Here is a 21,028-nt window from a genome sequence, read left to right as displayed (position 1 = left end):
TAAAATTTTTGTAAGGAAATGGATCTTTACATGCTTAACTGATTTTAGTCTGTTTACTGATAGTGATCTTGTGCTCCTAAGAATATTTTTACAGTAACTGATATTTTTTACTTTAAATTTGAGATTGTTTGCAATTCAGTAACACAGAGAGGGAAAGAGAAAGAAGGTGGAGGGAAGCAGACTTGCAACAGGAAACATCCCCAAAATGACCATTAACATGTCAGCTATGTTCTAAAGCATGTGAAGTTTCCATAGCCTTTCAAGCTGTCATAAAATGGAAGCACAGACACTTATTTTTTTATTTTCAGCCTATATCTTTATATACTTGGCTGAATCAGAGCAGTGGTAGAACTCAAAATATCTGCTCAATCATATCTGTCTTCAATGACCACAAAGCTGGCAAAAAAAAAATCAGTTATAGTATCTCACCATGTTTCTCTGTTGCTAAATATGGCACTGTAAAAACATTTGGCGCACTATTGATGTAATTACATCAAAGATACATACACTGATGAGCACACAAATTTAAAGCAACTACTGAAACAACCAGGTGTTTGTGTATGGTGATCCTAATAAACACTGAGGGCACTTGTTTTGCTTGCAGTCTGTGTTGACTAATGCAAGATGGACTACCAATTCACCAAAAAGTTAACTTTCATGTCCGTGCTCAAATTTCTGGACTTGTCAGGAAGAGAGAGAGAAAAACAGCAAGAAATCATCAATAGGAGCTCTGTATGTATGCTATATGCTGGGTGGCCAAGCTATAGATAAAGACATGGACATCCAAGACTAAGTTTGTTTACCTTAAAAGCAAACTGGTTAATTTAGATTGTATATACAGTGCAACCTCAATACTCGCAGGGTTTACGTTCTGTGACCCCTTGAGAGTAACAAAAAAATCACGAGGTTAGTGGAGATAACACCATTTTTAAAACACTGTGCAAAACAAACAAACAAACAAACAAAAAGCACCAATGGTCATGGCACATGGTTTTAAGGTAAATAAAAAAGGGGTTCTTATGGACGTATTATAGAGATACAGGAGGTCAACTAACAGTGTCTGTCTATAGTGCATTCTCCAGATGTGCTTCTTGGGAATGACATATAGGACTGTATCAATTGCCATTTACAGCTGCTTTGGCTGCCCTAATGGACAGCAGGCATCTGGGACAAGAGGTAAATAAAACCAGTTGTGAGTGAGATTTTTAGGATGCCTGGAAAGGACAGCATAACTGATGAGATCTTAAACAGGTGTTCGCTGTTGCAGTTCATGCTGTACCCTGCATAAGTGCCTGATGCCAGGCATGCTTGGGTTTCTTGGCTAAGGAGTGCTACTTAGCCATTTACAGGGGCCTTATTTGTCCTAAAAAACACCATGCCACTTGCCTTAGCAATAAAACCACAAGTAGTGTCCCACAGACAAAAAGGTTTTTGTCTGAATCCTTGAACATGAACTGCCTTCATGTGTGATTTCTTCCCAAGCACTTGTTGAAACTAGCAAAGAAGCCTCTGCAACCAGTCAATCAGCTCTCTCAAGCTGTAAGAATTGTTGTTTAAAAAGCTTGCTACAGTTAAAATAGAGAAAAGCAAGCCTAAATATATTTGGCTGGTTTCATCTTTCTTTGTATAGCATTTTATTACATAAATCATGATGTCACATCAACATCCTCAACTCCCAATAATTCCCTGCCCACCACCAAGTCACATGACTTTTATTAACCAAATTACTGATTTAACTCCCCTGTCTGCAACCGCTGACCCTCACAACAACAGGTTCATAAATTGCATTCATTCCACTGGTGGTGTTTTATAAGCTGTACAGTCTTGCAAAACACTGGGTCCGCATTTCAACATTTTCTCTCTATATATTAATTGTACTATATAATACTATTGAATTTTCCTTGTAATTAATTTTTTACTTAATACTCAATTACAGTCTTCCATACACATTTTTGTACACATTTTTTTATATATATTTTTTTAATAAACTGTTTGACTTTAATATGTAAGAAAAGGTAAGAAAAAACGTACATTCGGTAATGTTTTTTCACTTCTTGCCCCTATATATTTCTTTCTTTAATCCAAAGAAAAATCCAACCATTTATGATCTGGTGGGTACTGGGGGATGATTGTATCTTCTGATGCGTCAATTAAAGAGGATTTAGGTGTCTAAGTAGAAGTACAGTGTTTCATGTGCTTGTGAAATGGAATATCGCCGCCTGTCCATCAACAAGACATGAATGCATAGTTTCTTTGGGGCCCTGATGTTAAGTAAGGGTTCTCCTATGTTCTCTTGTCCTCTTCATGATATCACATGAATAGCAATATCCTCTTGGCTTGATGCTAATCAAATCTGTGAAATTGTGACGATATTCAGTGGCTCTTACCCGAGGCATATATTAGCTCTTATTTCACTTCAAGTTGCATTAAAACTCTCATCGCTGTAATGAAATACAGATGTGTTACACTATATTCTTCCTTTGCATGCAATGGGTTCTCACTGGCACGATTTAATTTTTTTTAAATCATTCAGTGGCCACTGTAACATAATATTTTTTGGAGAGAGAGGAATGACTATGTACAGGTTTGTTCACTGTTGATGTATCATTATAAAAGTGATCATAATGAAATGTAATTTGATGTATAATTCCAATGGCTTTTTGCTATATATTTTGCATTTATCATAGTGGGATCTTTTGGAGGCTGACAAAGGAAGGTCTTCATACTGTTATGTTTTTTTACAGAGAGAAAACAAGCAACTATCAACACCCATATTTGTATAAATGGTCATACATTAAACCTTAACTAATAGCTTTATAATTAAGTAATTAATAGTAGTGCATGCAGTAGTATTATTGTAATCTGTTATACCTATCTGAACATCATTGCCGTCCACAAATTACTGAACCCAAATTAATGCATTCATGAATACAACCATTTCAGTGTAATTAAATATAAGTGTCTTGCCACTACTTACTTGGTGGTACTAGTGTTTTGTACTTGACAAAACACTACAGTACTTTAGAGTTTGCACTGGCCTGTGTTAAACATAAATGATTAAGAGACCTTTGTGAGGTTTGATCTCTTTTTATTCCTTGTAGTGTGTCGATAATAAGAACAATAAAGTGTTATAATCACTCTGTTTATTATGAACTGGTCAGCACATTAGCAGAAACTGTATTTTTTACAAGACAATTGATGCCAGTCCTAAAGGCAGGATCAAATTATCACTTTTATTACAAATGTTTCTTGAATTCCCCCTCTTGCTCTATGCAGCAATGCATTTCAGCATAAAAAACTTTTTTCAATTGTTAAATTACACATTTGTCAATAAGTCACATTCAGTGAGGCTTTGCTGCTAAAATCCCTTTAAATCCAACACATCCAATAGGCCTTCTCCTTAAAACGGTTATTAAGGGGTCAGCCATGTCTAAGTCATCCAGCCTGTGTAAGTAATGCATCTAGCAGGTGTACAGGTAGTTAGTAGGCTGCTAAATTTTAAAAGTGAGATAAGAAGGAATGAGGAGGTTTGGGGTCATTGGGAGGGTGAGACAATGGCAACAGGCAGGTGCTTACAAAGGATGTCTAAAGAAACATATGGAGTAGGAAGAATCTTTTCCCATTTCTCTGCAAAAAGTTTCAGGCCATCATTATTAGTATAACTGTAGTGGTTATTAAATCAGCATGTCACCAATGTTTCCTCAATTTATTCTGAAGATTTTATCAAAACCTAATCTATTATTCCTTTTATATTTATAAAAATAAAAGAAACTACTTGGGGGAAATCTCCAGATCTCCATCATTTGGTTCACTTAATATTGGACATGCAAATACAAATTAATTCTTGGGCTGCATGGTGATTAGGGATTTCTAGGATATCTGGTCTTTGACACTGTTAAATTAGCGTGTTGTGCATTATTGTTTTCATTTTCACTGATTTTATTATTTTAAATGTGTGGGTTGTATTGCTGTTTAAAGGGCTGGGCAATATGACAAAATATATAATTTTTTAAGACATTTATAATATACACAGTACAGTATATAGGTTTGGTCAAATTGCTGGGAAAAAAAACCCAAATATCAAATCAACTGCTTTCTATCAGCTACAAGTACACTATAAAGGCTAAAAGTATGTGAACAAAAGACCAATCCCACCCATATATCTTTTATAAACAGTACATTCAAGATTTAACTCCCCCTTTTTAATTATCTCCTGTGTGAATATGTGGATATGTGCTCATTCAACCACAAAAGCATCACTTAAGACAGGAACTGATGTTTTTTGAGGAAGCCTGACACATTGTTGGCATTGTTGTGCTGAGATATGATCCATGTTTTTGAATATACTGTGAATCACAAAATACACATCTCAGAATATCGGAAAAAAAAAAAAAAAAAAAAAAAAAAAAAAATAATATATATATATATATATATATATATATATATATATATATATATATATATATATATATATATATATATATATATATATATATATATAATTATTATTTTTTTTTTTTCCGATATTCTGAGATGTGTATTTGGACACACCTTCTCATTCAAAGAGTTTTCTTTATTTTCATGACTATGAAAATTGTAGAGTCACACTGAAGGCATCAAGGGCTATTTGACCAAGAAGGAGAGTGATTGGGTGCTGCGCCAGATGACCTGGCCTCCACAGTCACCGGACCTGAACCCAATCGAGATATTTTAGGGGTGAGCTGGACCGCAGAGTGAAGGCAAAAGGGCCAACAAGTGCCGAACATCTCTCGGGAAACTCCTTCAAGACTGTTGGAAGACCATTTCAGGTGACTACCTCTTGAAGCTCATCAAGAGAATGCCAAGAGTGTGCAAAGCAGTAATCAAAGCAAAAGGTGGCTACTTTGAAGAACCTAGAATATGACATTTTTCAGTTGTTTCACACTTTTTTGTTATGTATATAATTTCATATATAATTCCACGTGTTAATTCATAGTTTTGATGCCTTCAGTGTGAATCTACAATTTTCATAGTCATGAAAATAAAGAAAGCTCTTTGAATGAGAAGGTGTGTCCAAACTTTTGGTCTGTATATATATATATATATATATATATATATATATATATATATATATATATATATATATATATATATATATATATATATATATATATATATATATATATATATATAAAAATAAATGTTGACAATTTATTACAATGTTAAGGTTTTTACTATGTGTTTAGTAGTTTTTGGGATGAATTCAAATATGATTTCTTTTATTTGCAATTTATGGTTTATTTAGTTAAGGATTTTCTGTTTGCTTCACTATGATTTATTACAGATCGGAAATTAGACAAGAGGTAATCTGATAAGTAAGGCCATTTATTTTTAGTTGTAGAGCTTTTAAAATCTAAACTACAATTGCTCGGTGGTAGGACATGGAAGGTAACAATTAATTATAGTAGATGTTAAACATTTGATAATTAAAGCAGAATATTTAGCAATCGCAGCACAAATAACTTCTATAAATCCAAGAATATTTTGTGAATCCCATGTTCCAAGTAAATTACCGTAATTTCCTGACTATTAAATGCACCCAAATATAAGCCGCACCCACTGAATTTGACAAAGATTTTTATTTTGAACATAAATAAGCCGCACCTGTCTATAAGTCTACATTGAAAATAATGAACTTTACACAGGCTTTAACGAAAGACAGTGTCTGTTACACGGCTTGTATCTAAACAGTAGCCTACCAAGAAAGTCATTGTTCACTGTCTTCCTCCTTCCTTTCACAACAATTTCTCTCGAGAGTTTTCCTTTTAGCATCGTCGTGCGTTTAAAAATCTTCTGAAGCTTTTCTCACGATGCCGTGCAGCTCAGAACACAGGTGAAGGGCGTTTTTTCATGCCCGGTTGTTTTCAGCGTGAAGAAGGATTCGCATTTCCTGTAGACAGTCCGAGTGAGCGGCAGGTCAAACGTCAGAGGAACCTCATACATATTTATGATGTGGTGCGGGCCGATTCAGTGGGAGCGCATCTGATTTAATATAAAGAGTTTTTTTGGTTCAACTGAACCCGTTCGGCAATTTAATTGGTCTAACGTTACGGGGGGGAGTGGTGGCTCCAGCGGTTAAGGCGCTGGGTTGCCGATCGGAAGGTCTGGGGTTCAAGCCCCGGTATCGCCAAGCTGCCACTCTTGGGCCCTTGAGCAAGGCCTTTAACCCTCTATGCTCTGGGGGTCCCTTACGAGGGAAATATCAAGGTCCGTGACGTCGGAGTGACGTGGGGCCGCCTTGCCGTGGGCTCACCACCTGCAGGAGGGACCATAAGGGACAGTGCTGTGAGGATTGGGCAGCAGTCGAAGGCGGGGGCCTGCTTAGACTGCTGCCCCTGCGACCCGAATTACGGATAAGCGGGAGAAAATGAATGAATAATGTTACGGGGTTCAGGTTTTTGCCTTGAAGCTTGTGAAACTGGGCTTCGTTGTTTAAGCTGCGGGGTTCAAAGCGTGGGGAAAAAGTAGTGGCTTATAGTCCGGAAAATACGGTAGTAGTATTTATGTGCTCCCCATGTTGATAAGAAAAAGTCAGATACATCATATATTTCATTTACCTTTCAATACCAGCATAAATATTGACATTCAATTATTAATATTTTCAAGCATTTCAATCATGCATTTTGTATTTTTTTTTGCTTTAAAAATTTGAACTGCTCAATTTCCATTGTTTTTACAAAGGGTGGAACATTAGTTATACTCTGTCTGGCTTTATCCTATATCTGAATAGTCTCCATGCTCGCTCAGCATCACTATGGAGAGTGTAAAAGATTTTGCACATTTCTGCAGTTAGAGAACTGTCTTCCACAGAAATAGCAATCCTGCTCTGGAAGACTTTAGGGTTAAAGCAGACAAACTAAAGAAAGAAGTGCAGAGCAAAGATGAAGTTTGTGCGGTGTGTACTCTATATACTGAAAACCAAATGCTTTATCAGTTACTTAAAAGAACACACAATGTTACTTGTGTTTACGCTACTTTCTGTAAATCATTAAAATGGTTAAAAGCACATTTGTTGCATGCACCTCTGTGAATGCTTAGCAATCCACTCAGGCTTCAGCTTTTTTATTTGTGCCCTGAGTTATTCTTAAAATGTATTCCTATGTATAAGAATGTTTTTTTTTAATAATTGAAAAAATACACGTGCACACTATGACACCCTCGGAAAAAATTTTTTTTCTCACTTTTCTGGTTAGTTTTATGACTCAGGTCACCTGACATTTATTTATATAGCTTGTTTAAAGGCAAGAGGTGTCGGTCAAAGCTTGGCACAATTGAGCTTAAATTGGTTTGAACATTACAGCTCTGTATTGCCATCTCATCTTTATCCTGTTTGGAAATGAGTGGATGGGGTTATTGAGGTATAATAACCACAACTTTCTAGGAGAACAAAAAGGAAATTAATAGATAGTAAAACATCTCGACCAAATGTTGCCAGTATATTCTGATTAAGGTTCCACATAACCTATACCTAATATAAACAGACAAACAGGAAAAAAAAAGTCATTAATTTCACATTAAACAATGTTATTTCTTCAGAAAAGTGGAGGTTTGTATTTTCTAGCTTCTCTGTCATAAGACAATCTGTGATTTTTTTTTCTTTTTATTACATTTGTGACAATAAAAGAGAGAGGTTGGTCTAGACCTGGTAAGATATAAGTGATAACAGGAACCAATTAGTTTTACAGATATTCCTACTTTAATAGAACTGTGGTTGCTGAAATATTACTATAGAATACAAATAATATAAACCACTTCAGAATATGCTGCTATTAATAAAATAACCGATGTAAGGATGAAAACAGTTATCTTCTCTACTGCATCAATCCACTTAATTCCTAATACGTTTTCTAAAACAGCATGACTTATTATGAGTTAATCCTTAATTTAGTTGTTTTCCCTTTATATACAGTATATTTTCTCTTTTGTATTCAACAATGGAATCTTGGGTCAGCTTACTATTAATACAGTGTTCAATTTTCAATTTAATGGTTTGTCAGTGGTGATGCACTCTGTATCCTTGGAGCATAAACTCAAAGCTTTTTCACTCTCTCTATTTCACACACATACTTGCACACACACCCTGCGTACAAAGAAGCCTATTTACACCAAAGCTGACATAGGTGGTGATGCCCAACTTCAGTTTCAAATGTAAAATGCTCTTGGCTGGCAGTTAGGCAGATATTTGGCAGGCTTGCCATGCATAATTCCCACCTTTTTTCCCAAGGTAATTACTCTTTAAGAAAAATAACACGCTTACTAGCAAGATGGGGGCTACTTCTAGCTCATTTTTCGCTTTTATAAATCAGCTTAAATGCCTCATAAATGCACGTTACGGTCTTACATGCACACACGTGCTTGATCGAAGCTCATTAAGAAATGATTAGACTTTAATAATTACTACCATTAAACTCAACCATTAAACTCACTGGATTTCGGGTTTGTTGTCAATGTAAGACTTATAGATGCAACTGTTCATGAACCACAGACTCATAAACTATGTTCAAACTAATAACCGTATTACTCCATTGTGTTTTGTTTAGTTTTTTTTTGTTAGATAGTATTCACTGGGAAATTTGAGAGGACACATTTTTTCCCCCTGCCTTATTTATCCATGTTTGTATCCTGTCCTTTGCTCTGAAAGACCTTTGTCTTCTTTTTACTGTTACTTTGAAGGGATGATGGGAAGGTTTTATTATGGTTGATATGCTGTATCAAAGGTTCAATTTTCCATTGTTAGTCTTGCACGATCATTTCCTTATTGGCCATGTAGTGCTTAGGAAAACATATATGCTGTAGATAGGGAGCAAGTGATATGTTTTGGCAAGTTAGTGCACGTGGACATTTGAGCTGCACATACTTGAGGTCACATACTTAAGACATACTTTAAGGGTAAAACATGGGACATAACATTTTCTGAGGACAAAATATATTTGTTAAAAAAAAAAAACATTTATTAAAGGAGGAGAATCAAAGGGATTCTACAAAGATTGTAGCTGAAATCAATAACCATTAAAACAGACTCTCATCATTTTATACAGCCATGGATTTATACATAAGATTGTTTTAAAATGCTTGTCAAAAGAAAAAAATTCATAGACTTTGACTATGCATAGTCCGGATATACGTGTTTCCTTACGTATAGAGCTATGCTTATTTTAGCTTAGCTATAGTTTTTTGTTTATGCTTAGAATTTTTCAATTCTAACATTAAAACACCACAAGCCTGCAAAAAAAGAAAAATAATTTACCCTATTCTTATCTTGCTCTCTATCTTTCTCTTTCTCTCTTTGAAAAGAAAATGCAAAAATAAATAAAATAAACAAAAAAAAAAAACCACTAGCACAGACATGGTTCAGGGATTTAAACCCTCATGGAATGTAAAAAGTTAGAAAAGCATGAATAAGAGGTAGCACTCTTTTGAAATGTCTTTCATGTATTGAACATGTCAAGTCCAAGGAGCACCCTGCAGTGTTGAAAGAAGATTATAAGAAGTCGGAAGATGAGAAGATGACAGGTAAAAGCAGCCAGTGAGCTGATGAGCCGCATGATAAATGCAAATCAATGCTTTTTTCCACATCTAAAACACTGATGTTCATGTTTTGCAATTCAGTGTCTGGGCACATGGAAGCACCAGCATCTCTGTAATCAGCACCTTCAAAGTCATAGCATAGTCTGTGTAATGGATGGTCAACTCGGAAAAGGAGTAATGTAAGCCTATGAAGTATGATAGCTACTGTATGAAAACTCTGAAGGCAGACCAAAGCAGGTAGGTACTTGTGATAAGGTGAACAGTAGTCATTTATATTTGACTGATACTTTTATCCAGAGGGATTTGACTCAAGGCCAATCACAATTCTTATATACAATTAGGGAAAAAAAATGTGTTATTCAAAACTCTTCCGGTGTATATACTGTATTTACTTCAAATGTATGCACAACATGTCTTTTCAATGATGTGTGTGTGGAAGAGGCTAACACAAAGAGGCATTTAAAAAAAATTATATTCATATGAGAAACAAGTAGGTATACACCATAAATTACCAATCTTACTATGTTTTGCAAAGCTGTTCTTGATAATTACATATTTAAGATATCTACAGTGAGAAGTAATTTTGTTATTGAAGATTTGTGGGTGACATTTGGCACATTCCTTTTGGCAAAATTACAAGTTTACAAGCGCCCCATTGAATTACAAAAACAACTGCTTTGGCCTTGTAGCACTGGATGCAGTTTGCACAGAACAATTATTTTTGCAGAATTTACTGTATATCTACATTAAACAGGTCTGATTATGCTTATGAATACGTTTTTGTGTTCATAATCAATTCAAAATCTTTGTGTGTAAAGCAGATAGATGCACTGAAATTATATTAAATAACAAAAACGAGAATTAACAGTGATTTCCTTTATCCCTGTGTTTCTCAAAGTGGGGTCTGTATACCGCTAAGCATCTGTGAAGCATAGCTTTTTCAGTAAAAAAAATAAAGCTGCAACCATCCAGTAACAAAGTTTCATATATTATCGAGTGCAATAGTTATTACCTGTAGGGCTGTGACAAGTAATAACATTGATAATAATTGTAATGAAATTTGTTTTCAACAAATGCTGTTATCGCCCTTCGATTAATCAATTATCAAAATAATTGTTACTTGCAGCCCCAATTACTTGTTTGTTTATTTTAATTGAATGGGAATAGGCCTATTAATAGTAAGTTTGACATCATGTGTCCTGTCAGTGGTAAATTTAGCCATAAGAGTTCTATTGATAAAATAAATACCCAAAAATTTAAAATAATAAGCCAGATATTATGGTCATAAAGTAAACTTAAGAATAAGAGCTGTAAAGTGTTTATAGTTTGTGCATTCTTGACCCAATGAGGTTTGCCTTCTAATTTTTAAACACATACTACATTTTAGATATAGTTCGTGGGTTTGATCATAAAAAAATGGATAAGGCTTCAAGGGGCACACAGTATGTGGAAGCAAGTGAAGCAGGTTATTTGCTTTTCAAAATTGTGAGGTAGTGTGTGCCAAAGCTAACCTGGCATGTGCACAGCCTTGAAAAGATTCAAGCATGTCCTGTGTGCGTGTGTGCGTGCGTGAGAACCGGTCCAAAAAGTCATTGCTTTTTCTTTTCCGCACTTCCATATAGTTGCATTTAAAAAGCACATGTGAAGGAGGAAAGCAGATGTCCAAACCACAGGAAACATCATTAGCCTCGCAAACATTCATCCCAACAAGGCATGGAGACCCAGGTCAGAGCACAACGACCCCTTTTTAGCAGCAGCACCATACATGTTCTCTCCACTCTCTTTTCACTGCTCATTTCTGTCACCGCATTATGCCATTTTTGATTCGCCGAACCCATTTCAACATCTCATGGTAAATTCCACTTTCTATATTTTCACATATGGTGCATTTCCACCCACTGCCTTCATCTTCGCCATGGACGATGAGTAATCCAGCTTGTCAGGTCTTTGTTCGGGCCATATTAGAGACAAGTTCCTCTTAGCTCCCTCTTTTTCCTTTTTCCTTCATATTTTTTTGATGAGCCATGAGCCTTGTTCAGTTCAGGGATGGGACAATGAATGCAATCTGGGAGCCATATGACACCCCCTCCCCTTCTTTCTTCTCCTTTCATCATCTTCTTTACTCTTTCATTATAGCTTTTACAGTTTTCAACTCTCATCCAGGAACACATATTAGGGACACGGCACTATTGCCAATATGGAACAGTAGAAGCACTTTTTACATTTAGCCACAAAATATCTAAGAAAAGAACAAGATGTCAGCAGTCGGCACTTACATGTATATGCTTATGTTTTAATTGACAGTGACTGTCAATTGTAAATGTTATAGCAAGGGACCTGAAGTATTCTAAACTATATGAAGGTGAGGGTAAATCTGGGGTAATGTTCATATATTATATTGATTGATTTATCAGTAAGTACAGTACTCAAAATTAATGAATAATAATAATAAAAAAAATTAAAGATATCTTTATTCATGCATTGATAAACTTTTCCTAACATGCTGTCTTTCGGGTTCTGTAGTCTCAAACACAGTGCTATGACTAGTTGGTGCCACTTGAAATAAATGTTTAGTTATAATGTAAGGAGACCTGAATGTGTGCAGTGTACATTATGATATATTAAAAATAAACAATGATATCTGACTCTCAATCAAACTATCAAACTAGTAATATTTCTGCCCATTATGTATTCGTGATCTGAGCTGTTAAACAAGCGTATGAGAGTCAACCAGTGCAGGTAAAGTCTAAATGCACAGGTGAACTCCAGCAGGTGCAACCAGCTTTTCTTTGACCAACTGTTTTAGTGCCCTCTGCTGGATACTCATTGTTACTGGTGAACTGATAAGAAAAACAACATGAATATAACAATTCGAAAGGCCAATATCAAAAGACATTACAATACTTAGGTTGAATTTAGGTTTTCTTTAATCAGACTACTGTATATTGATTCTCTTTGCTGTTTGATCCATATCCTCTATGTTATGGGTTCTCCTCTGAGGTACAGTTGAGGTTGCTGTAAACATTTACTACAAGCTATTATGGAGCTCTATGCAGATAAACCTGATTGATATAACATTTAGAACTAACAATAAAAACAGTTTTCAAACAAGCAATGTTTAATCTTATTTATCTATCTTAATGTCACTCCTAAATAGTAAATAGAATAGAATGAATTTTAAGCAATATACTGATATTAGTAGACTATACAGACAAACGTTTGTGGACACCTGACCGTAAGATTCATATGTACTTTTGGAATATATTATTCCACATTTAGCCTCAATTTTCTGTAACCTCCACTTTTCTGGGAAGATGTTCTACTAGATTTTGGAGTCTGGTTGTGTAGATTTGTGATCATTCAGCCACAACAGTGTTAGTAAAGTCAGGTATTGATGTAGTGTATGGAGGCCTAGGGTACAGTCAGTGTTCCAATTCATCCCTAAGGTGTTTAATAGAGCTGAGATCAGAGCTCTATAGCAAGCAACTCAAGATCTTCCACTTCAACCCATGTAAACCATATCTGAATGGAGTTGGCTTAATGCTAAAAATATCATTTAAAAATGTAACACTACCACATTCAGATAAATCTTATACAATTGTGGCAACAGTTTGGGGAAAAAACATATGGTGGGGAAAATTGTGGAACTTGTGGAAAAGAAAGAGATTTGTTTATATTTTACCTACCTTACTAAGTAAGATAGTTATCATAAGACCCTAAACTGCAAAACAGCTATACATAAGCAACAAAGCAAGAAATATGTTGGTCAAGAATCATGACCTTGACTTAAATTAAACAGATCAGTCAGCAAAATGCTTTGTTTAGAATTTAATTCAGACGTCTTAATGATTGAGTGCTTTTCTGCATAGCAACTTATCAAAATTTCTAACATAAAATCTGCTTCATAGCAACACTATCCCATATTAATCTTCATACACGTAATGTTCATCTTGCTAAATATTTGTCTGTATTAATAGATTATTTTAGGCCCAAAACTATAGCACCGCAGTCTTGTGCCATGACCGATCCATGACCTGTCATCTCTCTTTACTCATCTGACACAGGCTTGTGGGAAAGCACAACACTGCCAGCCCAAGCATTTGCACTGGAGGCTTCTCTCCAAGTAATTAAATCGATAAAAACTTTTCTTTTTTGACAGAATATTGTTGCTTATTCTTCTCTATTCATATTGAAATCGTCTCAATTTCATGACAGGGTGTTTTTCTATAAATAGAGTGTGTGGTGCAATTTTACATTTGTGTATGATTAAAATTACTTTTGGCTCCTGGTGCACTAGAAAGCCTTTCTTTCAGTTTCTGGCTATGTAAACAGCTGCACTGGTAATCTGCTGTCATATTTTAGCTTTATGAACAATAAAGAAGCGCAACAAAAACATCACAATGACAAAGACTCACCACGTGTCTCACTTTTCATTTAGATAATTGCTTATGATAATTAGTTAAACTCAGATAGGATCACTGTTTTTATTACTAAAACATTACCTACATCACTTAAGGACATTATATATTATTATATATTATTGATATATTATATATTATTTTAAATTATTTATATATTATTTAAGTGATTCATTTCATTCAGCTTTCTCATCAGCTATAACCAGTCTGGCCATTCCCTACTGCCATTGGAGCTCCTATACTGTATATTTAAAAGACAGCCATTGAAAATCCCAGGAGATGAACAACTTCTGAAATACGTAAACCAGCCAAACCTACAACCATACCATAAAAAAGGTCACTATGCAATGCACTGCTGTTACATGATTTATTGGCTGGAAACCAATCAGCTTTAGAAGGAACAGATATGTACATTTTGTATAGGAGAGGTTTATAATATGTAAATATTTCAATAGCAATAAAACAGATTTGTTAAACATCAATTTAAAACTTTAAATAAAGATTTCTGGGTGGCTTGGATTTTAAGTACAAGCCTTATTTACAAAAAAACTGTGAACTGGAAATTAACATAATGCATCCAAAAAATACAACAATTATTCTATTTAATACAGTGCTATGAATCCATATAATTACTTGGTATTTCTTCATTATCTTTTTGTTCTTTTCTTTCTTATGGCATGAGGAGAATTTCTACCACTCTCCACCTTTTCTCCTTCTAGAAGTTAATGACAATGCCCTTCCTGTTGGCTGAGAGATGAAAGAGTTTGACAAGCCAACAGGATGTCCAGCATGAAAGACGGGGCACTGTCAGTCTCTTTGTTAAAACAAAAAAGAGGCTAAAAACACTAGGTTCCATGTGGTTTTCTGAACCCCTCATTGTCTCAGCTTAGTACTCAGTTATTCATCTTGAATCATATTACTCAGGAACTTCAGTGAAACTAATAGGAAAAGGGTGTATAGATATAGTGAGCACTGAGAGTCAGGACTTTTGGCCTTTTTCAAACTATTCATCAAGAAAACTCCCTGTACCAAGCAATGTCAGCAGAACGGGAATGAAGTTTAAGGAATTAACTAGCGAGAAAACAATGACACAGGATTTATGCCCATTACCCAAAACCAGATTTAGATCAGATGGAAGTTTGCTGGAGCAGTATCTAGTTAGATAAAAACAAACCTAGTACAGATAATACACTGTTAAGCTGACTTCTTTAGAGAGAGAGAGAGAGAGAGAGAGAGAGAGAGAGAGAGAGAGAGAGAGAGAGAGAGAGAGAAAGAGAGATACATTCTCGCACACTGAATCATCTAGCACTAGGGGTGTAACGGTACACAAAATTCACGGTTTGGTAGTTGCTTTGGTTTGTACGTTACGGTTCAGCTGAATTTCGTTACAGTTAAGGGAATGAGATGCAAAACAAAATTGTGGATAACGTAAAACATTCAGAAGTCATAGGACACTAAGATCTCTCATAACGAATTGTGATTTGGTGACTGTAAAAGCAAACGCATGTGCCTAATATCATTTTCATACACATTATACCATTCAGTAAGTCATCATGCTATGAGGATGTGGACACTAGTTTCAGAGGAGATTACTCCTATCAGAAAAGAAATCTTTCATCACAGGATAAAAGTGCATTATTTGCCTCCACAAGCTAACAGTTACCCTGCCTTAAGAAAACTGGCAACCTAATGACAGAGACAGGCATATTTGAGAGAGGAGAAGAAGGGTAAGTGGTGCTATTGATGACATATCATTGATAACTACAAAGCAAGGCAACGTGCCTGTAACATGTTTAACAGTAGTTCTTGCAAACCCCTAACAGTAGGCAAACAAGATAAAAACTGCCTAGTTATAGATAGCTCATATAGTAATGAAGCAGGTATTTGTAATATAGGGAGACATTACAGGGACAGAAAGCATGAGGAAAAGCACAGGGGAAAAAGTTCAATGAAATTGCTAAAATCTTCTACTGTTACAAACTATTAAGTCACCTCCCTTGCTCCTGGACCCCTGGGCAAGGCCCTCAACCTCATAGCTGATTAGTTGTATGAATAAGACAAATGTAAGTTGCTCTGGATAAGGTAAATGCAATGTTCAATGTGCAGCATTTTGGTTACTAACCTACTACATATTACTTCCTTGTGATGTAGCAGTACAAGACGCTACAGTTGCTGTTAATACTTAAGTAATGAGTATTAGAAAGTATTTTCCAAAAATAGCATTTTGTCAATAGCTCATTTTTTTAAATTAGAGAACGATGTTATATATTTTATCAGTTTATAATAGCACTTAAAACTGTGGTACATCTGTGAACCAAGTACATTTCTAGTATCACTTGTTTTTATATTTGTTGTTTCTTAAACACCTGAGGTTTTTATAGATAAAAATTTAGCTTGTCCTGCTAATAACTAACTGCACTCTGTGAAAACTTTAGTACAGAGGAAAACCTCGAAGAGCTTTTATTTATTTATTTACTTATTTATTTTAAGAAACTTGACCCACAGAAAACTTAGAAAAGCACATTTTTGTTCGAAAGAACACTTCATTTAAAAATAAAATTCATCATAAAAATTCTTTGAACTAGTTGCTACTGTCAGAAGGGTGTTGTGATCATCAGAATCAGAAACAGGTTTAAATGTAAGAACCAAAAAAAATTGGATTTAAGAATGTATTTTGTTTTGGAGTTTACTGTCAAACAAAACAAGAAAACAGCAATTTGGTTGTTCTTTCTTCTTGAACACTGGGCTTCTGGCATGGTGGTAGCGTGACAAAGAGGTCCCTTGCTACACTTATCTAATATTTACACAAAAGAGAAACTGCTTTGCCTCACATATTCTGTACCAGTTAGACGGTAGCATTCTGAAAGAAAAAGGTCTATGGCTGGGAATGTTATTGGAGATTATGAAACAACTGAAAAAGACACTAAACATTGACTTCTTCCGACAAAATACTTTATGAGTCAATTATGTGCGGCATTCATGAAGGAAGTGAAACACTCACAATAGCAGGGTCAACAAGGCCACCAGGGGGGTGAATCACCTCAAACACATCATTACATCAACAAGAACCCAGAGCCTGCTTAATCTGCATACCATTACTCTTAAAGTAGTGGGTTTTTTCAACAAACGTACACAATCACACACACACACACACACACACACACACACACACACACACACACACACACACACACACAATGGTCAGTATTCCACCCTGCCTGCTAAAGCAGTGTCTTCTCTATAAACTATGAACGAATAAAGAATCAAGTAATTCAGTAAAGATTTTTTACCAAAAATGAAGCCACACATTTGACAAATGCTACACAGAAAGGCAAGTCAAAGTGCAAGAGGTTTTGTTTTTGAAGTAGCTGGTGGGAGAACCGATTAGGTCACTAGAGGCGAATGTGTTTGTGTGTGTGAGACAATAAAAGAATGTGAGAAAGAAAAGAGATCAAGAGTTACATGAGAAGAGCGGATTTAGGGAGCTGTGCAATAAATAGCAGCCGAGAAGTAGATAAGGAGATGCGGAGACCAACAAAAATGCTTGTATGAGTGTCTGTACCTTCAGTGGAAAATGGGATAAAATACTTTCTGTCACCCGGATGTGATTAATTCGTGCAGATATTTAAGTCTATATCCATATAAGCCTATCTTTTTCCCAGGCATGTCTTTTACTGTAGAATCAATGTTGGGTTTTTCATGTTACTGAATTTGGTATTGGTATGTCTAAGTTACGAGACGTTCAAATAAATCCAGTCCCTATTCTAATTACTCTGGAAACATCTGAATAGCAGGCATGTTGGCAAGCAGACATGCAGCACTTGTTAGAGGACAGTTAACTGTTGAAGTCTTAATAAACTGGCTGATACACACATTCTCCTAATGTACACAATTTGAAAGTTTGTCTTTTCACTGTCCATTTTACCTCGTGTGAGAAGTAGAATTTGGCCCCAACCATCCTAATGCAAGCAATACCAATTTACTCACTGGATCACATCGTGCCTCATAAAACGCCTCATGTTAACTCATCTCCACTGTACTGATAGATATCGCATTTCTCATTCCTTAAGTCCTTGTTCCTTTTACGACTTGAACTGCACATTTCTGTCCCATTTGCGCTTCTCTCTCAGCATTTTATTAAGTGCAGCTTGAAGAACGAGACGTTCTTTACACACATCATTCATCAATAGTGCCATCCAATTTCTGCAGACTTACAGTACACGCAAGGGCCAAAAGACATAAGGGTTTATTTGTGGGTACCTTCCTGAACTTCTGTTCTAATCCATCTCTTAAAGACCTCTTCCCTACAACAGGGAAAATGAAAATAGATAATCATGAAGATAAACAATCTTAATGTAGGCTGTTAACCGCAGCGTGTGCCAACACCAATATAAACGCTGAAGATGTTGAGCTCTTTCTGTGGCAGGTGTGGAGGTGCCAAGCCAAGAGTCCCAGACGAGAGGCAGCAGACACGGTGTCGTCCAGTTGTCCAAGTGCATATGATCTTCTAATGAGCCTGACAGATGCTCCTAGCCTTCTAACAGACCACAAGACAAACTGTCCCGATGCTGGCATTTACATGTTTATCATTGGTGGGTGTTCATCAGCAAATGTTGTACAACATAATCAAGCCTAAAACGTTGTCTAGACATGTGTGGTTTTCTAAGTAGCATACCTGTTGCACCATGTATGCTTAGAGGATTGAAGCATTTTTTAATCAATGCTTAATAGTAGAAACTAAATTTTAAGGCTGACCTACACATGAACAGGTCTATGTATCTCTATGACCAACATTTCAACTTCCTGTTCAATCTTCAGCTGTCCAGGGCTTTCGCTGTGCCCCACAACCTGCAAAGAGGCCTATACATACAGGAAGCTCCACAATGATTTTCTGACCTGGTCACTTAATTGGGTGTGCTATATAAAATAAATAGTTACAAATATGTACAAATATGCAAAAAATGTACGAGACAAGTATTAATATTAGCCATAGGTTGTCAATTACTTTTAATTATAATTTCATTTAAACAAGACATTTACATAATGTAGTACTACTTTACAGGGACGCTAATGTACTTTTAGATCCCTCATGAGCAAGCTAGAGTTTACAGTGGCAAGGAAAAACTCCCTGAGACATCATGAGGAAACAACTGTTAGAGACCCTAAACTCAGAGGAAACCCATCCACTTATGGTTGACACCTGATAGTAAGATTATACTGTAAATTCTTTGATTGCTCTATACCAGAAGGCCAGACAGAAAAGCCAGAAAAAAATCATGTTTTTGTTTTGAGAAAACAAGTATTGCATGCTCTACCACACAGGTTCCCAATTCTGATCCTGAAGTATCCAGAGACTTATGGATTGTAGTGTTTTCTCTGCTCCAGCACACCACCTTCACCTCAGGAAGGGCTTGTAATCAGCATTACTTCAGTCAGGTGTATGAGGAGCAGGAAGAACACAATCATATGCAGAACAATTGCAACTCCAGGACCAGATTTAGGTATCTGTAGCATGTCTGCTATAACTGATGGCCTCAATAATTAATGAAGCTGATCATTTGAAGGTTTAGTAGATGTGTTCGAGCAGGAAATGTAACTCGACTCGTGCTGATTTTGTTTGCTTTACCACTCAGAGCCACATGCACCGACAGTGTCTTTGGGAAACAGAAGTCAGGCATGACGTGTTTATTCATCAGTTAATAAATGCTCACCAGATGATGAGCAGATGATGGGTCAAAAGCACAAAGGAAAATAGGAGAATCAAGCCTTTAACGTGTGGATGGAAATAAAACAAACACAGCTGCCCAAAAAAATAAAAAAATAAATAAATCCTTCACACCCAGCTCTTTTGCCTTTTTTCCTACAGCACCTTTTTCCATTTCCGAAAGAAAGGATACCATTCGTTTGCTGTCATCACTAATTCATATTTTGCACATAATACGTCTGTCTGCATCTAGGTTACTAGATGCACCTCGTCTGCTCTTATTATCGTTCAGCACAACAACTAACATAGGGATACAAGCGCGCGCAAGCCACCAGTGCGTACATCACCACCATTCAGATTTTCTGAAGTTATTTTCTAACAATGCATTGATTTAACTCACCTTAAATAGCAACAAAAAGCACATGAAGAGACATCCTGCCGATGCGTTCATGTTAGTTCAGCCAGCTTCAGCTCTGTCACTTGAATCTGCGCGGGTTCAACGCACTGCGTCTAATGGACTGTGGACGCGCGTGAAGTCTCGCGCCTTTTATTGACTCTCACCGTATTGGAAAAGCAGCTTATGACGACACCAGGCTTCATCTTTACTTCCCAATTGCAATGCACGAGGACCATGTTGTTACTTACTTTATGTTTGCACTGCCAAAAGCCCGTGTGTGAGGGGGCTCTCCTGCCTACACCAACTCTTAAAGCAACACACTCAGCAGCAGCTTTGACCCTCTGTGCTCTGGTCAGGACATGCCACATACTGTAGTAAGGAGGTGTTCCGTGCAACGATGCTACCACGCTGACATCTCCATTAAAACTATTATCTCTCTTTTTTTTGGGCTCCCTTTGCTTTTAATTCTTGACATGAACTTACAAGAGAAGCATATTTCAACCTGCCAACTGGCTCATCTTTCTTCACTCCTCAGGGCTGTTGATGAAGAGCAGCCTTTTCTTCTACTTTTTTTGTTGCCATTATTTGTGGAAAGTAACTACATCGAAATGCATATTATTTTCTAGAGCCAGAAAAAAACAAAAAACAAATAGAGTGAGACAGAGGAAGAGAGAGGGAGAACAATCTAAATTAGAAAAATACAATCACTTGAATAGATGTGAGTTGACAGAACATCAGATAACAGTCACCTTGTGACCAAGTGTGACATGTTAGTGCCTGCAAATTTACTAAAATATGTCTGCAAAAGAAATGCATTGTAAATCATAAAGATAATTCCTACATGATAAAACACAATCTTTCCTAACAAGAATTTTCTTACAGCTGCCATTATATAATTGATTTCAGTTCTTAGTGCTAAGAAACATTATTTTTTATAGTGGT

General features: G+C 36.1%; 1 protein-coding gene across 3 annotated transcripts in view; it reads right to left on the bottom strand.

Annotated features, from left to right (window-relative positions):
* Positions 1-20,378, bottom strand: part of LOC310726569 (ADAMTS-like protein 1) — a 110,030-nt gene extending 89,652 nt beyond the window's left edge. For all 3 annotated transcript variants that reach the window (XR_014533793.1, XM_083542289.1, XM_083542291.1), the window contains exon 1: positions 20,090-20,378. Coding sequence is in view for 2 of the 3 variants with exons in the window: in XM_083542289.1 (XP_083398415.1) it covers positions 20,090-20,140 (51 nt within the window). In the remaining variant the exon portion in view is untranslated. The remainder of the gene's footprint in view (positions 1-20,089) is intronic.
* Between the last annotated feature and the right edge of the window lie 650 nt (positions 20,379-21,028).

The sequence above is a fragment of the Silurus aristotelis genome (assembly GCF_946808225.1).
Source record: "Silurus aristotelis genome assembly, chromosome: 5".
Lineage (NCBI taxonomy): Eukaryota > Metazoa > Chordata > Actinopteri > Siluriformes > Siluridae > Silurus > Silurus aristotelis.
The sequence above is the reverse complement of the archived record's forward strand: the minus strand, read 5'-3'. Positions and strand labels throughout refer to the sequence as shown.